The sequence below is a fragment of the Limulus polyphemus genome, unplaced genomic scaffold, assembly GCF_000517525.1.
Source record: "Limulus polyphemus unplaced genomic scaffold, Limulus_polyphemus-2.1.2 Scaffold2003, whole genome shotgun sequence".
Taxonomy (NCBI): domain Eukaryota; kingdom Metazoa; phylum Arthropoda; class Merostomata; order Xiphosura; family Limulidae; genus Limulus; species Limulus polyphemus.
In genome coordinates this window covers 147,587-171,941 of record NW_013667613.1, presented here as the reverse complement: position 1 = coordinate 171,941, position 24,355 = coordinate 147,587, and the positions used below count along the sequence as shown (strand labels likewise).

The window sequence follows — 24,355 nt, the reverse complement described above, 5'->3', positions numbered from 1 at the left end:
GCCAATGTTAGGAGGATCTGATTTACTGGTAAGTCTGAGGTGGAAAGCCAATGTTAGGAGGACCTGATTTATTGGTAAGACTGAGATTGAAAACCAATATTAAAATGACCTGATTTACTGGTAATTATTAATAATAATTATTTCTGATTACTCTTGACTGCATTTCCGTATTTACGCGTTATTTTCAATGCCGATCAGTCAGTGTGATTTATAGTCAGGATGGGCAATTCATATCCATTCCAAGTTACATCTACGAAGCTTAGAACTGCTGACTGTTTCACAACATTGGATAATTTAGTTCTATGTTTCAATACGCTGCCTCACTTATTACCAAGACTGACTAAACAATATTTCTTAAGTAGAGGTAGACAAACGCTTGAAAAACTAATTTTAGATTTAGCATTAAAACTTTTCATCAACAAAAAAGAAAAACGCTTTTTTTCCTTTGCTTCTTATTACAAATATGAAACTATCATACCATTTATCATTGTTTAATATATGCCATCTGATCATGCGCTTTTAAACCAGTGGTTCTCCAACTTTTCAGGCTCGTGTACCACTTTTTGTTTAAACTTTTTTTGAAGTACAAACCCGGGCTTAATTAAAACAAATCGAAAAACTCAGTAGCAAAAATTTATATTTTGAACATTTACCTATTAGTGGGAATATGTGGCTGTTTTTTTCTAGCATAATTGAAAATGTCTTGAAGGGAAGATTTTTGTTGTTTATTATTAAGCACAAAGCTACACAAAGGGCTATCTGTGCTCTGCCCACCACGGGTATCGAAACCCGGTTTCTAGCGGTATAAGTCCGTAGACATACCACTGTGCTACTGGGGGGCCTTGAAGGGAAGAACACACTGACAAGTATATGCATGCGAAGGACGAGTCTAGAAGTGAAGAGAGCAGTGTATATATGTACTCAGGTCTGGCATGCCCAGGTGGTTAGGGTGTGCGACTCGTAATCTGTGGGTCGCGGGTTCGAATCCCCGTTCCACCAAACATTGTCGCCCTCCCAGCCGTGGGGCTTTATAATGTGACGGCAATCCCACTATTCGTTGGTAAAAGAGTAACGTAACCAAGAGTTGGCGGTGGGTGGTGATAACTAGCTGTCTTTCCTCTACTCTTTCAATGCTAAATTAGGGAAGGCTAGCGCAGATAGCCCTCGTTTAGCTTTGCGCGAAATTCAAACCAAAATTAAAATTTTATATGTATTCGGGAAGCTCAAATCGAGCTTATTATAGGTTTTATAATTTTTACATTAATTGTTTTCGTATACCATCGACATTAACTCCACGTACCATCAGTGGTACGTGTACCATAGCTCGAGAATCCCTGTTTTAAACCAAAGATTTTCCAAAAATAAAAGAACAACAATGTAGCTATTGGTTACCCAAAACCGAGATGTTCAAATACAATTTATGTCGGAAAATTATCAACCGGAAACTGCTGAATGATTCTTTTTGTTCTTTTCGAAGTTTTGCGCGAATCTACATAAGAGATTCTTGCGCATGCTCGTTCCTTATTTCCAAATGATAGACTAGAGGGAAAGGCAACCAGTCAAATATATCTTCTGCCAACTCTTGGGCTACTCTTGTCTAGTCAAATAGTAGTATTTCATAGTTATTCTTGTATAACGCACTAACAGCCCAATGTGCGGAGTGCATTGTTACGGCGACGGAACGCAAACCGCGAACCCTTTTATTCCTAATCCGGCACGCTAAGCACTAAGCCACGCCCTGGTCTGCTTAAGCAGAAGTATAATAGAGTGACATGGAACATTTAATTATAAACAAGTATTAATTTTTAAATGTTTATTTTGTTTGTTTGTTTATTTGGAATTAAGCACAAAGCTACACAATGGGCTATCTGTACTCTGCCCACCACGTGTATTGAAATCCGGTTTCTAGCGTTTAAGTCCGCAGACATACCGCTGTGCCACTGGGGTCATTTTTTAATCTTACGACGGAAAATTATAGGCTCGGATAAATCTCGTGTTCATTTTTTTAACTTCCAAAGAACACCAACCAGCAAAAATAATTCTAAACTTTTTTGTTTGTTTGTAATTAAGCACAAAGCTACACAATGGGCTATCTGTGCTCTGCCCACCACGGATATCGAAACCTAGATTCTAGCGTTATAAGTCCGCAGACATACCGTTGTGCCACTGGGGGGCTAACGTTTTTGTAAAAATTTGATGTCTTCGTGGACGATGTATTATTACTCCATCTAACTGATTAGATAGTTCAGTGAATAAATTTATGTAATGGCCGCAACGTTTGATCAGCGGTAGCTTTCAAATGAAGAATGTTTCTGGTTCGTTTGTTTGTTTTAGAACATAGCCATATTGGGCTATCTGTTGTTTGTGTCCACCGAGGGGAATCGAACCCTTGATTTTAGCGTTGTAAGTCCGTAGACTTATCGCTGTCCCACCGGGGGACTTCTGTTTCGAAGATAATTATATGTATATATATTTATTTTTTGTAATTACGAATTTCATAAGTGTTAAATTGAATTTTATTACAGTTTTTTGAAATAGATCGAAAAAGAAAAAAACATTTATTCTTTTGAATTCTCAAGTATTTAATTTGATATAAGACACGGTGCTATAAGTTTTCTCTGAGTTTTCTAAATATGTGAAAAAGTCAACGAATCAACCACGTTAACAGTGGCGCCTTTGTCGGTGCATATTAAGTAAATTTCTAGATATGCAGTTCTTTGCTTTCCATCGTCATGGTGATGCGAGAGCTTCTCACACTGCCATCACCGTGGTGATAGAATGTGTTCACATCCGGGAACGAAGGTCAGGGTTACCAGAAGCTGCATAACAAGAAATACCAAGTGGAGGTACAGCCCATTGTTTTTAAAGGTTGAATGACTGGATATCGGAAGTAGCAGTTCAAGTAACGAAAAAAAAAAAAGTTTTGTTAGACGTTCATGGTTTGGACCTGTTCAACAGCTCTTCACCAAATTATATAAAACTTCGCGTTTACCTCACTGTGCCCGTTTTACTATGTTAAATGTTGGCCAGTACGTTTTTAAAAAAATGTAGCAAAGGAAAACTAGGACTCGAACTTGTAACTGTTTATATAACTTTTATTAATGCAAACGCTTGTTCTATGTCCATAAAGATGATGAATGGCGAACGAACTATGACTGAAAGGTTGACCACCTCTTTAATGGCTAAAAAGAAAGATGACATAGGTATATCTAATTAAACTGCAAATAAAAATCCTCACTTTGCGTAAGGTATATAACAAATTTCACTAAGTTGTTTTGATCTTCGACTTGTTTACTTGATCGCCTAACATTAAATAGAATATCAAAACCTTCTTGCTTTAAGTTCAAAATTTTCAAAACCAAAATAAGGTGCGTTTCGATTTTGAAAGTCATTTTAGTTCTCAAATACCTCGCAAAAATGTATTATGTAAAAGGATGAGGTCACCAAACTGTTTTTTAACATACAATAAGTTAAACATTTTCATTTCTTGCCAGACGAATGGCAATTCTGTGAGAATAAAGGTAGGTTTGGTTATTTTATAACACATCAATAATGTGGTAACATTGGAGCTTTAAGATGACAGTAAAGAATGCCACGCATCGAGTGGTCAATAGAGTCGCGGGTTCAAATCTCTGTCACCGAACATGCTCGCCATTTCAGCCATGGGGGCGTTATACTTGTGACGGTCAATCCCCCTATTCGTTGGTAAAAGAGTAGCTCACCAGTTGGCGTTGGTGGTGTTGACTAGCTGCCTTCCTTCTAGCCTATCACTGCTAAATTAGGGACGACTAGTGCAGATAGCCTTCGTGTAGCTTTGCACGAAATTTGCAACAAATCAAACCAAGCCAATAGTTTCTCACAAGGAAACAAGATAGTATTTATGATTGTAAGAAAAAGATAACATATATACTATACAGCACATTGTACTTCAAATGAATTAGTTTTCTTGGAAATGAAATGCAAATGCGTGCTGTATTTGCAAAGATTCAAAAGAAAGGTCTACGCCAGAATCTTATGCAACTTTTTATTGGCTAGATATGAACACTAGTTTACGTTTGTAAATGATTCATTGATTAGTTTGGTTGGTTTGTTTGGAATTTCGCGCAAAGCTACACGAGGACTATCTGCGCTAACCATCCGTAATTTAGTAGTGATAGACCACAGGGAAGGCAGCTAGTCAACAACACCGACCACTAATTCTTGGGCTACTCTTTTACCAACGAATAGTGGCATTGGCCGTCACATTATAACGCCCCCACGGCTGAAAGGGCGAGTATATTCGGTGACGGGGATTCAAACCGTGACCCTCAGATTGCGAGTCGGCACCCTAACCATCAGGCCATGCTAAGCCTGATTCAGTTGTATATATTTATATACTGATCGCTGAAAAACAACTGCTGGATAGGAAAACTGTTGAAATTAGAAATTCAGAAATGTTTTGATATTTAGAAAAGTTTAAGTGATTGAAAAAATAATAGAGATATGAAGAAAATGGTAGCATTTTATAAGTAAATAAAACTGTTTGATTATTATGTAGTTAAATAACAAAAATACGTTATTTCAAGAAATTTAGGCTTCACATACGTTTTCTGCATGAAACAGAAGCGTTTATAGTTCATGAACATTTCGATAAAGAGCGGTGTCACTGAATTACTGTTAGTATTTTCTCCAGTCGAATATTTATTTCACAGTTTTTAGCTTCACAGGTGTTTATATCCATAGTTCAAGATGCTTTTAAACTCTTCGGATATCATTGGATTAAAAACGTGAAAGTCTTTAGATTCAAACTTTGTGTAAAACGTTTCATGACAGCGTTTGTTTGTTTTAGAGAAAAGCCACATTGGACTGTGTTCACCGTGAGGAATCGAATCCCGGATTTTAGAGCTGTAAGTCCTGACAGCAATATTTAAAATGGTGAAAAAGTAACATAGATATTATAATAATAATCAACTTTTGTCTGTCCTGACAAACAAAAGGCGAATGTAAATATACTTTAGTAGACATTTTCTACAACAACATAAATTTTAAAAGTTTATCGAAGTTTTTAAAGAAGACTAACATTATGTCGTAGAATAACATTATAAGTTTATTTATTGATATTTTTAAAAACGATAAAGTTTATACCTAACTTAACTAAAGCAAAAAACGTACACAAGTTACAGTGTTAATTTATCTCTTTATCGAATATACTCCGTACTAGGCCTAAGACAAGTGAACTTATAGATTTCGGTGTCCTGGGATTAGAATTCTTTTGTATTATTCTAGAAGTCCTGCATTTAAAGAAATACTGTTGTAATAAAGATAATAATTTGACTGCAAATGTTTTGCTAGTAAAAAAATAATCAAAGCATAAACATCAATATTAAAATGATAAGAATATAAAGTAGTCTAGGGCTTTTCGTATTGTCTTAATGAACTTAATCGATACAGCTTCAAACAGTTTTGAACAATTTTCTCATAACTGATATTAAACACCTCGAACAAACCTACCAATTTCAGACCCATTTCCGCCAGTTCTTCAAAGTAACAAATAAAACTCTGATATAAACATGTTATGTGTTCATAGATCTAGCTCAGCTCTCCCTTGGCAGCTCTAACTACATCTTTAATTTAAACACGCTGTACAGTTTTAGATCTAACTCAGCTATCCCTTGGCAGCTCTAACTACATCTTTAATTTAAACACGCTGTACAGTTTTAAATCTAGCTCAGCTATCCCTTGGCAACTCTAAGTAAAACTTTCATATAAACACGCTCCATAGTTTTAAACCTAGCTCATCTATATCCCTTGGCAACTCTAATTAAAACGTTGATATAAATACGCTCTATAGTTTTAGATCTGTCTCAGCTATCCCGTGGCAACATAATTAAAACGTTCATATAAATACGCTCTATAGTTTTAGATCTGTCTCAGCTATCCCTTGGCAACTCTAAGTAAAACTTTCATATAAACACGCTCCATAGTTTTAGATCTGTCTCAGCTATCCCGTGGCAACTATAATTAAAACGTTGATATAAATACGCTCTATAGTTTTAGATCTGTCTCAGCTATCCCGTGGCAACTATAATTAAAACGTTGATATAAATACACTCTATAGTTTTGGATCTGTCTCAGCTATCCCATGGCAACTATAATTAAAACGTTGATATAAATACGCTCTATAGTTTTAGATCTGTCTCAGCTATCTCGTGGCAACTATAATTAAAACGTTGATATAAACACACTCGATAGTTTTAAATTTATCTCAGATCTCTCTTGGCAACTCTAATTAGAATTTTAATATAAACAGCAACTTCAATAAGGGTTTAAAATTAAACAACCTGCATACTGCGAGAATGTGTTGAAGGTTTGTTTTTTAAACGCATAGTTATAGAATGGCCTGTCTGCGCTGTATCCACCTGGGAAATCGAGCCTCGAATTTTAGCGTTATAAACCCCTCAACCTTACCGGAGTGTTGGAGGAATATTATTAAAAACAACAACAGAAAATTGGTTTAGATTAAAAATTATTTATGGCAGCTTATTCTGCTGAACACAGGTATGTAGTCTACAAAATAAATAAAACAATTAACGCGCAGTTGACTTTCCGGTTTGAATTATCAAAAGAAAATTACTACATCTAAGATTTTGTCCTGTGACTTTAGTCTCAAAATCATATACGAAGGCTAATTATCAAAGTTAACTTGGGTAGCAAACAAAGACAAATTTTGATATATCATTTACACACACACACAATAGGCAGAAAACAATACATGTTTCCAATAAACGTGTTTATAGTAAAGAACGGAACCCATTTAATTAATTTCGCTGCCGAAATGCCTTATAAATAAGTATTTTACAAAGAAGAATTACATTCTTAAAGATCAAAGAAAAACAGTACTAGCTAGATTCTTGAAATCCCAATCACATAGAACGATATCGAAAAGAAAAAGAAAAAAAGAATCCCTTGAGCACTAATTAGACAAACAGGATGTCCCATACATTCTACTTAACAAGTTACCGAATCCAGTTTCTATCGTCTCGAAGATGCTGTGAAGAGGAGGGTCAGAATGTGATCTGCTTAGCGTTTGATGTTTACTGCTGTATTAATATCTTTTTTACAATAGCAGTGTATTACATTGACAATAAGACTGTTGTCTTGTGATCACATTCGTGGTGTATATTTTAGTTCCAGTACTAATTTCATGTTGCAGATTCTTTGAAATGCCAAATAAGTTTCAGCTACAAATATTTATAACATCACTCAAACAAGTTAGGATCAAATCTGATTAGATGGGAAATCATTATTTTATAATAGATAATATTCGCAAAAGTCTACAATGACCTTGGAGATCTGCTGTAATTTTACTTTGCTATATGCTGTACAATATTTTTCACGGGTTTCTTTTTATTAATACAGTGAACCCTTAAAGCTGATGTTATTTTCTGTACTAATATGCACACTTAGCAGAAATTAAATTATTTATATATATAAATACTTCTCTACTCGTAAGGCTGATACTGTAGATAATTATAAATGATAGATTCTCTCTATCTTTGAATTAGTATCTTTATTTCTCTAAATTTACATTAGTTGTACTAAAAATGGGCTGAGCGTGGCCTTGTCAGTAGCATACCAGACTATGAATCCAACGATGCATAGTTCGAATCCCTTTGCTCCACATTTTGACACAATGAATGTATTATAGATTGATAATCAAATCTCACTATTCAATTAGACTAATACGACAGTTGACAGTGGGTGCTTTTGATTAGTTGACTTCCTTATAGTCTATCAGTTCAAGATTAGGGATGGCTAGAGCAGTTAGCCTTTGTAGCTTTGGGTGAATAACAAAACAAGAAAATAAACTAAACCAAACCGGTACTAAACAAGGGGTATCTAAAAATATAATGTGAAAATGTTACCTCAATGTATTTTTTAACATGAAATTATTTAGTAAAATGAAATAACTAAACTTAGTCTCGCTAAAAATGTACTAATATAAAAACATTAACTCTCAAAACCATAGTATTTATTTTTTATTTCAAATATAATTAAATTAATCAGTCTAAGAATTTTTAAAGTATACGAGAGGGAGCCACCTGTCTGATATTAGTCGACGTGAGCAACAGAAACTCTTAATGTAAGGACCTGAACGTATTTCGCAAGTAAAAAACAAAGTACTTGATTCGATTAACGATTTGGACATTCTCAGATTTTGCCGATTGAGTGTGTTTTATCAGTTAGTTAGGCGTAAAATGCCTCTTTCTTTTTATTGTGTGTTGTTGTTTTAATATCATTCCAACTTATTATATGATCTTCCATGATATCATGGACTAATATAGATAGATCAATATTACAGTCTTAAACTTTTTTACATTTATTTTTATTTTTCATAAACTCATCCTGCTTCCCATTTGTTTGTTTGCGCAAAGCTACAGCGTTCTGTCCACCAAGGAAAATCGAACTCCGAATTTTAGAGTTCAAATTCCATAAACGTACTACAGACTCAATGGGGGACTTCTCATTTGCATAGGCCTGGCATAACATGGTGTTTATGGGGTTCGACTCGTAATCTGTGGGTTGCAGGTTCGAATCCCACCACAAAACACGTCCTTCCTTTCAAACGTGGGAGCGTAATACAGGCACAAGAGTTGACGGTGGGTGATGTTGACTAGCTGCCTTGCCTATAGTCTATCTCTTTTTTTAATAAGGGACGGCTAGCGCAGATAGCCCTCGAGTGGCTTGGCGCGAAATTCAACAGTCAACAATCAAACCCCTTTGTATGAAACAATAGTGTTTTTATGTATTTATATACTGTTCCATAAATATAATTCCTATTCATCTTTTCTGTCCCCTGCAACACTGGAGTCCATACTCACATGTTGTATATGGCGTTTTTGCTTTCCACTGGGTCTCCAAATGGTTTAATGTGCACTGGCCGAGATTAGTGTGTTGTGACTTGTGAATATTACTGTGACTTTATGTTGTTTGAGAATCCTCTATTTTTTTGAAAAACTTTAGTAATTTGGTGTACGTGATATACTATTAGCCTTTTAGTTTAGAGCACGTGAATAACGTTTTAAATAGACTTCTGGCTGTCGTAAGTCCAGCCCATCTGACGCATTTTTAGTGTACAGAAATCTTGTTTTACCTAGGGCTAATTCAAAATTTGTAATTAAGTCACTATGTGGACTGTAAGAGAAGAAACGTTCAATTTAACATCACTCAGACTTGTATGATGTTCGTGCTTATCACCGAAACAAAACTGTATTTTTCATATGAAGATGAAAAAATATCTCACGGGCTTGTGTCATGACCTTAAGTGTTTTTAACTCAAATACTTAAAAAACAAAACGTATCATTATTTACCATAATCAGGAAAAATTCTATAATCAAATAAACGGTAGCATAAAAAAAACACTTCAGGGAAGGTGTAGGAGAAATAGTCACAGAAAATGCTTCAGGATTACATTGCAACTCCTAAGATCAGTTTTCGACTAACATTCCAAAGCTCGCTATTAATTTCTATTAATGGAATGATAGCTTTATATCTATCATTATTCCCCTGTGGCTCAGCAATAAGTCTGAACGCTTATAATGATAAAAACCGGGTTTCGATAGCCGTGGTGGGCACAGCACAGAGGTAACCCATTGTGTAGGTTTGTGCTTAACAATCAACAGCCCCCCTCCCAGTAGTTCAACAGTTACTCTGAAGGCCTATAAAGCTAAAAACCGGGTTTCCAGGTTTTTATAACCGTGGTGGGCACATCACAGATAGCCCAATTTGTAGCTTTACGCTTAACAACAACACTAGACGCTGATAGTGACCATTAAATATATGTATGATAGAATAGCTGACGAAAGTGCTGTAGTAAGGAGTTTACGAAACACCTTTAATTACTGAATTCGCAATCTTCTGTTAAAAGTAAATATATATTCGTTAGTTTAAAATGATGTATACTCCCCAAAACAAAATTACTAAGTTTGCAACAGTCTCTAGTTTAAAATAAGCATCAAATCGTTAATTACAACTCCTGTATGCTCCTAAAACAAAATTACTAAGTTCTCAGCAGTCTCCTGTTAAAACTAAGTATACATTCGTTAATTAAATCATCTAATCAACGTTATTCACCATCAACTACACTTGTCTAACCAAATAGTGAGGTCTTAGCTTTCATCCATGCTTCTGAAGTACGAAGCATTTTTTTTATTTTTGTGCAAGACTCGAACCATGAGCTCTCTGAATCACATTCCGGCAACGCTAACCACTCAGCCACCCCCAACCCAACAGTCAACTTCTGGGGTCAAGATTGCTAAATAAAATTAACACGCCACTTTAGTGACTATCTATGACGATAGGTAAAAAATTTCATATCCTTTACTTACTATAAAAGTAATTACATTTTCACATAAAAATACACCTTTCTACATTACTTTGATACTTGACAGAGTGAACACTGTATTCTGTCTACATTACTTTGATACTTGACAGAGTGAACACTGTATTCTGTCCACATTACTTTGTTACTTGACAGAGTGAACACTGTATTCTGTCCACATTACTTTGATACTTGACAGAGTGAACACTGTATTCTGTCTACATTACTTTAATACTTGACAGAGTGAACACTGTATTCTGTCTACATTACTTTGATACTTGACAGAGTGAACACTGTATTCTGTCTACATTACTTTGATACTTGACAGAGTGAACACTGTATTCTGTCTACATTACTTTGATACTTGACAGAGTGAACACTGTATTTTGTTTACATTACTTTGATACATGACAGAGTGAACACTGTATTTTGAATCGAGTATAAGCAAGTATAAGTGACACGAATCTTCTACTCCAACTTTTTTTTCAAACTCCTCTATTAACACAACAACATAAATTCCGTACAACGCAACAGCCTAAAAACTTCGGCTCTGACTGACCCACAACTCCAAGTTGAAACCAACCCTTCTATGTTTCCGGAAACGATATTATATAGATATCTAATGTCAGAATGGAAAAGAGGAATCAAATGTTTTAGCTGCTCCTCCTTTTGCACTTGTAAATTAAATAACCTACAAACCCAAGAGGCTCTCCTGTTGGGCTAACTGTTATCCTTGTTTACGGAAGTCAGTCTTGGTTTTGAGTCTTCCAACATGCCGAAGGAATTTGTGTCAGCGAGGCAACGGGGTCAGGATTGTGCCTTTGGAAAATCCTGATAAGAACGTAGTAATTCTTGTATTTTATAGAACTCATCAGTAACACTGAAGACACTGTATAAATGTTATCAGTGACACTGAATTCACCGTATAAACGCTATCAGTAACACTGAAGACTGTATAAGCGCTACCAGTGAATACACTGTATATACACTATCAGTGACATTGAAAACGCCGTATTAACGCTGTCAGTGATAATGAAGATACCATATAAATGCTATCAGTGGCACTAAATAACACTGAAGAAACTGTATAAGCGCTATCGGTGACACTGAAGACACTGTATATACACTGTCAATGACATTGAAAACGCCGTATTTACGCTATTAATGACACTGAAGATACCGTATAAACGCTATCAGTGGCACTAAAGACACTGTATAAACGCTATCGGTGACACAGAAGGCATCATATAAACGCTATCAGTGGCACTAAAGACACATTATAAATGCTATCAGTGACACTGAAGACACATTATAAACGTTATCAGTGACACTGATGAAACTGTATGAGCGCTATCAGTGACACTGAAGATACCATATAAACACCATCAGTGTCACTAAAGACACAGTGTAAACGCTATCAGTAACACGGCAAAAGGCGTATAAATTCTGTCAGTGATAGTAAAAACACCGTATAAACGCCATCAGAAGACACTGTATAAGCGATATCAGTGACACAGAAGACCGAATATGAACGCTATCAGTGATACTGAAGACATCCTATAAACGCTATCATTTACAATTAAGTCCTCGTATAAACGCTATCAGTGACACTAAAAACACCGAAAAATTAGAAATTTCTTACTTAAATAAGCCTATTTTGCACTTGTTTTTTGTAACATATTTTCGTAAGTTATAAATGCGTACGTTACCTAGAAGTAGCATTGCTCGATTGAAGAACCAACAAACATAATTCCATAGTTTAATTAGACTGTTACCTGGAAGTGAGAGCATTCAACAACAAAATTGAAGCAACAAATGTAAGATGTGTTACCTGTTACAAAGTGCAATTGAAAGTTAAAACGCAATTATCAGAACTCATTAACTTATTTTCCACTAGTATTCATTGACGAAGAAGAAAAAAATTCTATATGTAGGCCTTTTTGTAATAGTTTCTCATATTATATAATTGAAAGTCTACATCAAAATGTAGATTTAATAGCTTCTTGAATTTAACAACGTTACAAACATTTTACTAAACTGCAAAGCTGAGTATAAGCACATTTGATTGAGTATCTTGAGTAACGATCCTGATTGCTGGTAAATAGAATTTCCTGATATATCTAATAAACACGAATATTAGAGAAAGAGTATACACTCTTCTGGTAGTATTCCTAGTGCAGGCTCAGCTCAACACATACACTGTTATTCTGGTAGTATTCCTAGTGCAGGCTCAGCTCAACACATACACTGTTATTCTGGTAGTATTCCTAGTGCAGGCTCAGCTCAACACATACACTGTTCTCAGCTCAACACATACACTGTTATTAGTATTCCTAGTGCAGGACCAGAATGACAAATCTGCGATTTTCTTCTTTGTTTTTCTACAAAAATCCTATACCATAATGTTACGTTCCATCAGTTGGTAAAAAATGAGACAGAGAACAGAACATTCGTTAGTTTTTAAATTGTTTAAATAGAAGTGACATGTGATAGAGGACGTTCAATGAAGATAAAGGGGACATTATTTGTATATATATATTTCTATTAGGTTTTGTGTATTTTTCTTAATAATGCTTCCTTAATTTTTCTCTTGTGTACGTCTTATTCTTTTACCTAGTACCTTCATGTTTTAATTATAAATTTTATGGTTACGTTTCTTGTAAGTGTTCGATAAACCCTGTTTTTAGATGTCTTCTATATATATTTACAATTTTACATTTGATTTCATAGAAAAATAAATTTGTATCTTCACTATTGTAAGGTTTGTTTTGTGAATCCTTACTTTTTGTCCAGGTTTTTGTGTAAATTTTGTTTAAATATCTACACTGTGCTCCATTGTGCGTGTTCTTTATGTGTATCATTTACCTGTATTATATTGATGTAATGTACTGATTACCAACAGATGTGTGTTCCATTGCGCGTGTTCTTTATGTAACTTATTTCCCTGTTTTGTATTGATGTGGTATACTAATTACCAACAGATGTGTGTTCCATTGTGCGTGTTCTTTATGCGTATCATTTACCTGTTTTTTATTGATGTGATGTACTGATTACCAACAGATGTGTGTTCCATTGTGCGTGTTCTTTATATTTATGTTTATTATTTAACTGTTTTTATTGATGTAGTGTACTAGATGCCGGTTGATGTATGTTCCGTTGTTTGTGTTATTTATGTGTATTATTTAATTGATTTTATTGATGTGGTGTACTTACTAGTTTCCAGTTCATGTATGTTCCGTTATTTGTGTTATTTATGTGTATTTTTATGTTAAATGTGTCATGATGTAATATTTAAATTTATGAAATTTATTATTCCTTATTTTTCCTCTTCACTTGTAGAGTTCATGTGTTTAAAATGAAGTAGTTTTCTTCATTTTTTCATTAAAACCACGTGTTTCATCATCAAGTGCACGGGAAGATAAGGTTTTTTGTATTGCTTTTGTCTGTTTGTAGTTAAGCACAAAGCTACACAGTGGGCTATCTGTGCTGTGCCCACCACGAATATCGAAACCCGATTTTTAGCATTATAAGCGTTCGGACTTACCCATGGCTGAGCCAGTTGGGGGGGGGGGCATATCCTAAATCCATTTTTCAGATGTAAAATTGTCCTAAGCACTCAACTCTGTTGAATTAAGATATGTTTTATGGTTTTCATTTAGTCCTTCTATCGCTGTGTTAATGGCTTCATAGGTTGGTCGGTATTTGTGGAAACATTAAAATTACATCAAAGTTACATAATTGGTTCTTCGTGCTGATTTTTTATGACTTCATAGGAACCTCTTACTATTATGTCTGTTTTGTTTATCAAATCTTGCAACAACCAAAAGACACTTATGTAGTTTATAGTTGAATGACGCGTAGGTAGAGATAATAGGTCTTATGATAATCAGGGTTTTGTCTATTTTTTAACTGCCATAATTGTTTGGTGTTCTAGAATCCGTCTATTTGAATGGTATAATAAGTTATTTGGGAGATTTTGTTTTGTTTGTGATATTTGAGGGGAGGATTATTCAAGTTGTTTCAGAAGTTTGTTGTTACTTTTTTCTTTATCGTTTGTTTCATATGCTATGTGTGTTGTATTTTACTCCATCTATGGTTACAATTGTCTTACCTTTATCTGCTTTCGTTATTAAATATGTTGTTGTTTTCTTAGGGAAAAGCTACACAATGGGTTGTAAAAATAATAAAAGATAAAAACAAAAACACGAACATCAAACTTCCTAAAAACAATGCGAATAACAAACTCAGACCTAACTATAGACTGAAAACGAGATTTTACATAAGGAGTTATTTCAACATGAACTAACTTGTTTCCCTTCAAAGCCAACTGAATAACTTTTCAAATTATTTTAGAATTTTCTAAAGTAACAAATATGAAGTCTTTGCATTGACAGAATTAAAGAAACATAAAGTCTCTGCATTGACAGAATTAAAGAAACATGAATATATCTCAATAACCAGTGACTTACGACGCTAAAATCCGGAGTTTGTTAACCCGCGGCGGACGGAGTGCAGTAGTTGTTTTCAATACAAGGTTTGGTGCTCTGATGGGAAAAAAGCAAAGTTCAAACGTTTGATGAGGATATTCTCTCGTGCGTTTCTTAAGCTTGATAAATTAACTATCTTTTGTGTGTTTATAGTTTGTTTGTAGTTGTTCTTTTGAGCATTGGCTTAATACTCTTTGGATGTTTCTGGAGTATTTATTTTTTGTTTGTTTGTGTATGTTTAGATTGTTTTTGTTATTGTTTACATTTCACCATTAAGCTTTGTAGACTTTTTATTTTACTTGTGTTGTTATATTTGAGGACTAAATCGTTCCCGTTTACTTTGGAAAGTTTTTTGTGCTTTTGTCTAGTAGTGGTTTTTCGGATTTATGTGGCGAACTGCTCTCTTAATTTGCAAACAAAATACATTAAACTTTTAAATTAAACATTTTTTAACTATTTGGATTATTTATCAATGTTTATAAGACATGGTCGTTATAAATGCGTTTATTGTGGTTGTGATAATTTCCATAAAGTTATAGTTATAGATTGCCAATGTGTATATTTATGATTTTGAAGATAATTGCTACTTACTGATAGACAGTCAATGTGACTATTTCAAATTCTGAAGATTATCTCTTTCTACTAATAGGCTATGAATGTGACTATTTAAGGTTTTGAAGATTATCTCTATCTATTAATAGGCTATGAATGTGACTGTATTAGATTTGGAATATTATATCTACCTACTAATAGGCTGTGAATGTGACTATTTAAGATTTGGAATATTATCTCTACCTACTAATAGGCTGTGAATGTGACTATATTAGATTTGGAAGATTATCTTTACCTATTAATAGACTGTGAATATTGTGACTGAAAGTTTACAAAAAATTGCGATGTATCTAAATATGTCGTTATAATATTCCCAAACACAAGAAATACATCAAAACCAGAGCAAACAAAAATAAGAACAGCATGACATGTCACTGAATTTCTTTATGAAGTATTTCGTTAAACAAAACAACACCTAACTTCATTTATTTTCAGCATATGCATCAGCAAGCCCATCTTTGAACTAGATAGAATACATCTCTACGAGCTTGGTGTTTCGTATTGAATACACTAGACAAAAATTTAAGGTGAAAAACGTTGAAAATGTAGTTCACTGTTGTTCTTAAGCTGATGGCTTCAGCATCTGAACTCATTTAAGTGTGTGTGTGTGTTAGTGTTTTTATTTGAAAACCAACATAAGTGCACATGAGTGAAACTGCCAGAAACCCCTAAAGCTAAGTATAGTCGTCCTTAATTTTGACCTGTTGACTAGAGGAAATGGAAACGGCCAGAAGCACCCGCCGCCAAAAGGATCGCCCTTTATTTTGGAAATGGAAACGGTCAGAAACACCTGCCGCCAAAAGGACTTTGTCCGAGTTGTGAAATCAAATAAGTGGAGTGACTGCCCCCCCTCCATTTATAATACAGCCACAATTGAAATTGTAGAGCGTGTTCAGTGGCATCGCGCTTCGAATCTTGGCTCTTCCGATCCGCAACACGACACTCTAGCCACTAGGCTGATGGAGATAGAGTTGAATGTCAGCCTCACATCACCAAAGTCTTAGTTAAGTACACATTGCATCTAATAACTATGCAATAGAGTTGAATGTGAGCCTCACATCACCAAAGCCATAGTTAAGTACACATTACATCTAATAACTATGCAATAGAGTTGAATGTGAGCCTCACATCACCAAAGCCATAGTTAAGTACACATTAGCTGTAATAACTATACAGCCTACATATACACGTAATACGGGCAGTGGAAGTATAGCAATAATTATTACATATTAACGATCTTCCTGCTTCTAGACTGCTAGGCACGAAGCAACGCTAATGTTAATAGGTCTGCTACACTTACTCCTTCGTCCTAAACAAATTAAAATTTTTATAACGCTCAAGTTTCTTACTCCGATGTTTATTGAATTATAACAAATAAAGTAAATTATATAGTACCAATATTAAATATAAAAAGTCGTGAAAATAATAGGCTTTGTGCCGAGCCACATTTACGCATAGGCAGAGTAGGCAGCTGCATAGGGCGGCAAAATTAAGAAATATCGAACGAAAGCGGCAACAGAAATTTGATGAACTGTGTATTTATTTAACTTTGTAATGTGGGGGCGTTGCAAACCGCCCCACCAGATCGAGATACCAATCAAGAGCGCTGAACAATCATGTGACTGATAAGTGATAATACAAAGGCTTCACTTCTGGAGCGATCACGTGGAGGCGGGGGCGGCAAAAAATATCTGCCTAGGGAGGCACTATACCTTAAGGCGGTCCTGGCTAGGATTATTGTGACACTGATAATAAAAGTGATAAAAAGCGGGAAACTAGCCCAAACTTTCAAATCTAGTCTAGACTAATAATATATCAATCATTCCATAATCTAAGACAGTCTAAGATCTTTCCTCACAAACTATGGATCTCAGAAAAGACACTGGTCTACCAACAAAGAGACCGTCTACCTGTCTCTACAATTTAACGCTTCGACGACTTCCGTCCCTAAAGCAAATTTCTTTACATTAAATGAAAATTACGAAGCTACTTATTCTTCATCGCCATACCATTGTTCAACTATCCGTGTTATCAGAAATAAACGCTCATATAACCGCTGATTCAGTTTTCGCCGCAAAGAGTTTCTGCAATTTTACCGTGACAAAGGGCTTACGTCATCATTGAATAGATCAGATTGATTCGAAATTCACGCTACATTATAAACGTTTCAGGAAGTTATTATCACAGTAATAGGACACGTTCCTTTTTATGGAAACGCTGAAATGTCATTTTAGAATTTACACACACACATATGAAGTGTGGTCGCATTGTTTGCTTATTATAACTTATTTAAGTATTATTGAAGTTGGACTTCGTGTACAATAGAACTTTAGTTGTTTATTTTACTTTCGTTTCATAGGCCAAACTTTATATATTACACACGACAATATTAACTTTCTCGGAGGAAAATACTTTACTTTGTAAGATATATGCTTTAGAATTAATGCATTTACTTCGAAAATATTTTTCTTTAAACATTTATGTTAATATATTTGAATTCATTAGGTGTTTAAAGATGCTTTTCCGACCTTAAATGTGGTGCTCGTCACTATGTTAATATTTATCATTTCCGATATTTAGCACCTAACCTGCACACGTAGTGCTCGTAAATATGTGAATATTTTACCAGCTCCGATATTTAGCACCCAACCTGCACCCGCAGTGCTCGTACATATGTGAATATTTTACCAGCTCCGATATTTAGCACCCAACCTGCACACGTGGTGCTCGTCACTATGTTAATATTCTGATTTTGGTCTATATAGACAGGTTACTTGTTGGTTCTGATCTATATAGACAGGTTACTTGTTGGTTCTGATCTATATAAACAAATTACTTGTTGATTCTGATCTATATAGATAGATTATTTGTTTGGTTCTTACCTCTATCTATATAGATCAGAACCAACAAGTAACCTGTCTGTATATAATTTGTTTGTTTCTTATCTATATAAACAGGTTACTTGTTGGTTCTGATCTATATAGCTAGATTATTTGTTTGGTTCTTACCTATACAGACAGGTTACTTGTTGGTTCTGATCTATATAGATAGATAATTTGTTTGTTTCTTATCTATATAAACAGGTTACTTGTTGGTTTTGGTCTATATAGATAGATTATTTGTTGGTTATGATCTATATAGACAGGTTAATTTTTGATCAGAAGTTCTTAATAATATAATGCTATTATTCTATTCTTTTCAAATGACAAACAAAAGTTGAGAGTTGATTCTGGTGATATTTGAACGCACTCGCCATTCGTTAGAATTCCGTGGAGGATAATACATCTACGGGCATTACGAAAATGGTTGATTATCCCGCGACTTTGATGGGTAAGAAAAAGACCATAGTGACCGATCATTGTTTGGTACCATTCTGTTATCGAAGCGTCCTGCAATAAAACAGGTACCAAAAATCTTACCCGTTCACTATGGCTGCGTGACATGCTTATTCTTAACACAAAATATTAACATGGCGTCTTCTCTTCCTGGTTGTTAAGTTTACCAAGCCGCTTAACAATAAAATACAGTGCCCCACTAATAGATGCTAGGCCTAATCCGCCGGCGGGGAGTTCTGAATAATAAAGACTCGCGCCTCTTTGAGTCACACCGCGCCGGCGGTTCAACCGGCCTAAGCTTGTCTGGCTAGATATCTAAGGGACTATCCACTAAATGTCATGAAACCTTTTCAGTTAAAATAGCATTACGACAAAGGATGTTCCGGCTAGAGAACTGTAGTGTCAGCAGGTACCTGGTTCTAGAGTTCGTATTAGTACTGGCTTTGACGGCTGGGGGCGCGGGCGTTAGAGTTCACTTGGTTGTTAGGGTGGGGGAGCGGCTTGAAAATTCTGTTTCAACCTTGGACAGCACGTTGACTTGACATAGCTTGGTTATAAAGGTGTGGTTAGTCAATCGGGTAGAGTGTAAGCTAATATGTAATTATTAAAGTATGATGAAAAAAGGCATCCTGGTGACTGAAGCTAGTCACCATGACCTGATATAAGTAAAACTAAAGCAGTCAAGTCGCATACACAGGAAGACATTATTTTCACGTACAGAGGATAAATATACGAGACAGTAACACAAATAAGATTCCAAAGTGTGTATTATGATTGTTCTTCTGATGATTTAAACAATATTATTTGTTATAATTCGATTTAATTTTAGCGCAAAGCTATAAAATGGACTAATCAAACGACTAATTGCAGCGACGTAAGTTCTAGAACTTACGGCTAATTCATCGGGGGGGGGGTCGCACAAGGGAACAAATATATTTCATATAAAATATTTATTTGGACTCTACTTCATCAAACTGTTCTGTATTCACAAATAGAAACATTACTATTAAAGAAATAGCCTAACATTCAATTAGTAAACATCCAAATATTCATATTATGAATAGAAATTTAGAAACAAGTACAACTGAAAACTCCAACTTTAAATTGTAGCGCCATCTAATGTTAGGCATAATCATTTTAAAATATACGTGTCTAATAGAAAAAACAACAGAATCGTGCACCCACTAATGCCAGTAACGTCTCTTTATATTTTAAGTCCCGTGCTAGTTATCCCTAGCGAAAATCAACATGCGAAGGTTAAAAAAGGCATGTCAATTTTGAATACAATTTTCTTACTGTCCTGTTTTATATATGGCAGGAAACAGCTGGACGTGAAATCATTGTAATGCAGTTCCCTGACATCTTGACTAAAGAAAAAAGAAGGAACATGCTAATTGAATGATAGATAATTATTGTTAGAAGGATTTGTGGTGCTTGAATTGTTAAGTAATTTGAAATTATTATTTCCCTTTACACAGGAAATTACACGAGTCCTCAGTTTTCACAAATTGCTTTTTTTCATCCATACAACCATTCAAGAAAACTTTTTGACTCTTTGTATTCAAGTTTCTTGATCAGCTATTAATGATACATAATGATCATGAAGTCTGCCTCCACGTGTCTCAGCAATAAGTGTGAGGGCTAAAATTCGGGACTCTATCCTCACGGTAGTCACGGCACAGATTATCCACTATGCATGTAGAATTGTGTTTAATAATAACAAAAACAACGGGCATTGCGTAACAGACACATAATCACACTCTTCAACCCCCATTGCAATATTTGATGGGTGATACAGTCTAATAGAAAAGCCAGTTCAATTTTGGACCCAAGATGTCAATCTTATGTATCTTTGAAAAAGAAAAAAAAATAAGTAAGTCCCTCACAAGTGTTTTATTAAGATGGTTCTGGTTTATTGTTAAGTACAAAGTTAGACAATGGGCTATCTGTGTTGAGTCCACCACGGGTATCGAAACCTCATATTTAGCGTTATAAACCTTCAGACTTGTCGCTGAGCCATGGGGAAGGGGGAGTATATTTAAATTTTATTTCTGTAGTATCTACTTAACCGAACGCATTTTTTAGCATCCTATATTAAATTAATAAACAATAGATGATTACATTACCGCTATTCTTTAGCATCCTCTATTAAATTAATAAACAATAGATGATTACATAAATACATTGTAACTGCTAAGACTTTACATTACTCTTAACTCTGACTTATACTGTGAATATTTAAGTTGTTATTATAATTTACCTTAACTGTGAGTCAAGTGAACTGCAATTCTTGAAATTAGAATTAATATTATATAAGCTGTTAATATCCAATAATTAACTTTATAACAGGTAGATATAGATACTCGTGTACGCAAAACGTGTTATTCTACAAGTAACAAATATTATATATTATCCTAATTATATAAATAATTAGGATAAAATCGTTTGGAGACGAAATAAAAGCTAGTTTAATCTTTCTGGATCCAGGATCAAGATTGAGCTAGCTAGTTTAATCTTAGACGAAGTTTACTTATTGTGATTTTTATCAAATATTTATAAAACTATCTTTCTGGATCCAGGATCAAGATTGAGCTAGCTAGTTTAATCTTAGACGAAGTTTACTTATTGTGATTTTTATCAAATACTTATAAAACTATCTTTCTGGATCCAGGATCAAGATTGAGCTAGCTAGATTAATCATAGACGAAGTTTACTTATTGTGATTTTTATCAGATATTTATAAAACTATCTTTCTGGATTCAGGATCAAGATTGAGCTAGCTAGATTAATCATAGACGAAGTTTACTTATTGTGATTTTAATCAGATATTTATAAAACTATCTTTCTGGATTCAGGATCAAAATTAAACTAGCTCTTATATCGCTTCCAAGAACAACGATTGCTGTTATGGTAGAGTACTATAGTGTTTAGTTAGCATCGTTTTAAGCCTGAACGTAATAGTTCAGAGTTGTGACAAGGGTCTCAGTTACAATACACATTTTACGTTTTTTTGGACGTTTTTGTTGTTTGCAAGACGTGAGTCATAAATCAACCTCAAAACGTACGAATGTTGATCATTAGTCATGAATTATGATATCATGAAATGTTTTTGAACGTAGCGTAAAGAGTTTGTTTTTAATCATAACATGATATCTGAAAACTGACCTATACTAAATGGACCGTCTAGATCGGTGACAATCTCGAATTTTCACATATTTTAAGATTTGTTTATGTGACCGGCTAGTGGTTAGGGTGCTTGACTCGCAATCCCCATCCCACTAAACATGCCCGCCCTTTCAGCCATGGGGACGTTATAATGTGATGGTCAATACCGCTATTCGTTGGTAAAAAAATAGCCCAAAAGTCTTTCACTACTAAATTAGGGATGACCAGCACAGATATCCCTCGTGTAGCTTTGTGCGAAATTCATCAGAGACCCTTTAAGGCAAAGCCACACTGAGCTATATGCTGTGTCCACCACTGGGAATCGAGCCCCAGATTTTAGAGCCCTAAGTCCGTAGACTTACCGCTGTCTCATCGGAAGATACATTTCAAGAAAAAATACACTGTATAATATTTTTATACCTTACTGTCAGCGGTTGGAGAGTAAAATTCAATCTTTCTTTAAAGTTATCAGTGGGTTTTGTAAATGTTTAGAGAATATATATTAGTTACTTATTTTCTAGTCCAAATCAGCTTTTCTGTAATCCATTAGAAAGCAACAAATATTTCAAGGTTTCGTAAATTAACAATAATATCATTGTTTTTCCTTATTTTATTACAAAAAAAGTGCTAACTGCTAATTAATCTCTTTATCATTCAGCAATTTTCAACTGAAATGTAAACGTAAAAATACTAGTAATGTCCAATATATGACTAACATTCGGATTCATACACTAATATTAGTATATTAATCCAAAAATACGTAAATACTAATATTAGTGTATGAATCCGAATGTTAGTCATATATATATATATATATCTGTATGATTACTCGGCAAGCTATTCCAGTGACATTATGGTCTTTGTTGAATAGCTTACCTGGTGTATTGATAATCATTGTTTTTTTGGTTTTTTTTTTACTTCTCGTAATCCACGTCCATTTCGAAACTGAAATGAATTGAACAAGATTGTACTTCTAATTTTTATTGCAACGTGTCTCTAACTCATTTTATTTTCATAATACTTTATGATCGTATAATCTTTATGAAATAACTCCTTTATTCGTCACGTGTGACATTCTGCGCTCTTCCACTTAGATTGTTGGAAAGGGAATAATTTACATGTTTCTAAACTTCTAGAAATATCTTTATCATCTATGACTATTGCAGTAAAATTCAGCTGTAGAATTTTTTTTTCCTTCTTTTGGAACGCTTCCTTGTTCTCGCCCAGACCAATAACATGGTAAGCCTAGGTGACGTCAGACTTCGCTTAGGGTAGGTCGGTAGGTTAATGTAAAGTTCATCTTAGGACCAGAGGCATATCACAGCTGGAGATATTTCACGAAGCTTATCGAGAAAAAATCACGTTCTGTTACAAAAGCGGATATTCTGTATTTAACCTAATATGTACGTATTTATACGGGACAAACGTTACAAAGTTGTTAGCAAACCAAACTGTGAAGCTGAGGGTCCATGGTTCGCATCCCTTTCCGGCAAAATGGCGTTCCGCACTTTAGATGTGTAGATGCCTTATAAGAGTGACGGTCAAATGCCCCTGTTCTATTAGAGGTAACTCAGTGTTTGTGATAGAGATGACTAGCTTCCTTCTCTTTAGCCCATCAGTTCAAATTTAGGAAAGGCTAATTCAGATAGTCCATGTATAGCTTTGCGCGAATATATGAAACAAATAATATATATGTGTGTGTGTGTGTTTGTGCGCGCGCAAGTGTTTGACTTTTATTATTAAAGTTAATGGAAAACTACCTTTTTTCTCTAGTTGTAGATTTATTCCTCACATATTTTAACAGAGCTCGTGCTTAAACTATATCGACGCTACTAACCGCAGAAAAGATAACCACGTGCAGTTCTGTAAACATTAAACTAAATAACGGCGCTTCACATATTCTACCAACACCATTATATTGAGAATCTATATTTTAGAGAAAAAATTCTTTAAATATTTGCCAGATGGTGTAAAATGTCTATACAAAACAAATTATTCTAATAATAACAAATAATTTGCAATAACAAATTATTCTAAACTCTCATACTCAATGTTTCTGCAAGCCTTTTTTTTTTAGCAGTTTCTTGCCAAACTGCCCCCGTTTCATGAGGATATAATTTTCTTCATCAGAACATTGGCTTTTGCCTGTTTTAGCATTGTAGCACGGAAACGAACCAAAATACCATTCATTAAACGGACGGACATTTAAAAACTACAGCAGCAAGATCTTGGTTAGCTTAAGTTGGTTGCGCGTGCGCTGATTGGTTGATAAGTGCAGTACACGCAAAGTATGCATGATTTGAGAAAGATACCGACGCAGTGGAGTTAGTATATGAGGAAAAATTACTCTTAAAACAAGTGTATTAGTATGTATTATATTTATATATATTTTTGT

At 34.7% G+C, this 24,355-nt stretch overlaps 1 protein-coding gene across 1 annotated transcript in view; it reads right to left on the bottom strand.

The window, feature by feature from the left end:
* The window catches only part of LOC106465625, a 74,417-nt gene that overhangs the window by 36,268 nt on the left and 13,794 nt on the right, over window positions 1-24,355 (bottom strand). Inside the window, exons 3-4 of the mRNA XM_013925860.1 lie at window positions 21,690-21,697; window positions 19,165-19,245 (exon numbers count right to left, since the gene is read on the bottom strand). Of these exons, the coding sequence (XP_013781314.1) occupies window positions 19,165-19,245; window positions 21,690-21,697 (89 nt within the window). The remainder of the gene's footprint in view (window positions 1-19,164; window positions 19,246-21,689; window positions 21,698-24,355) is intronic.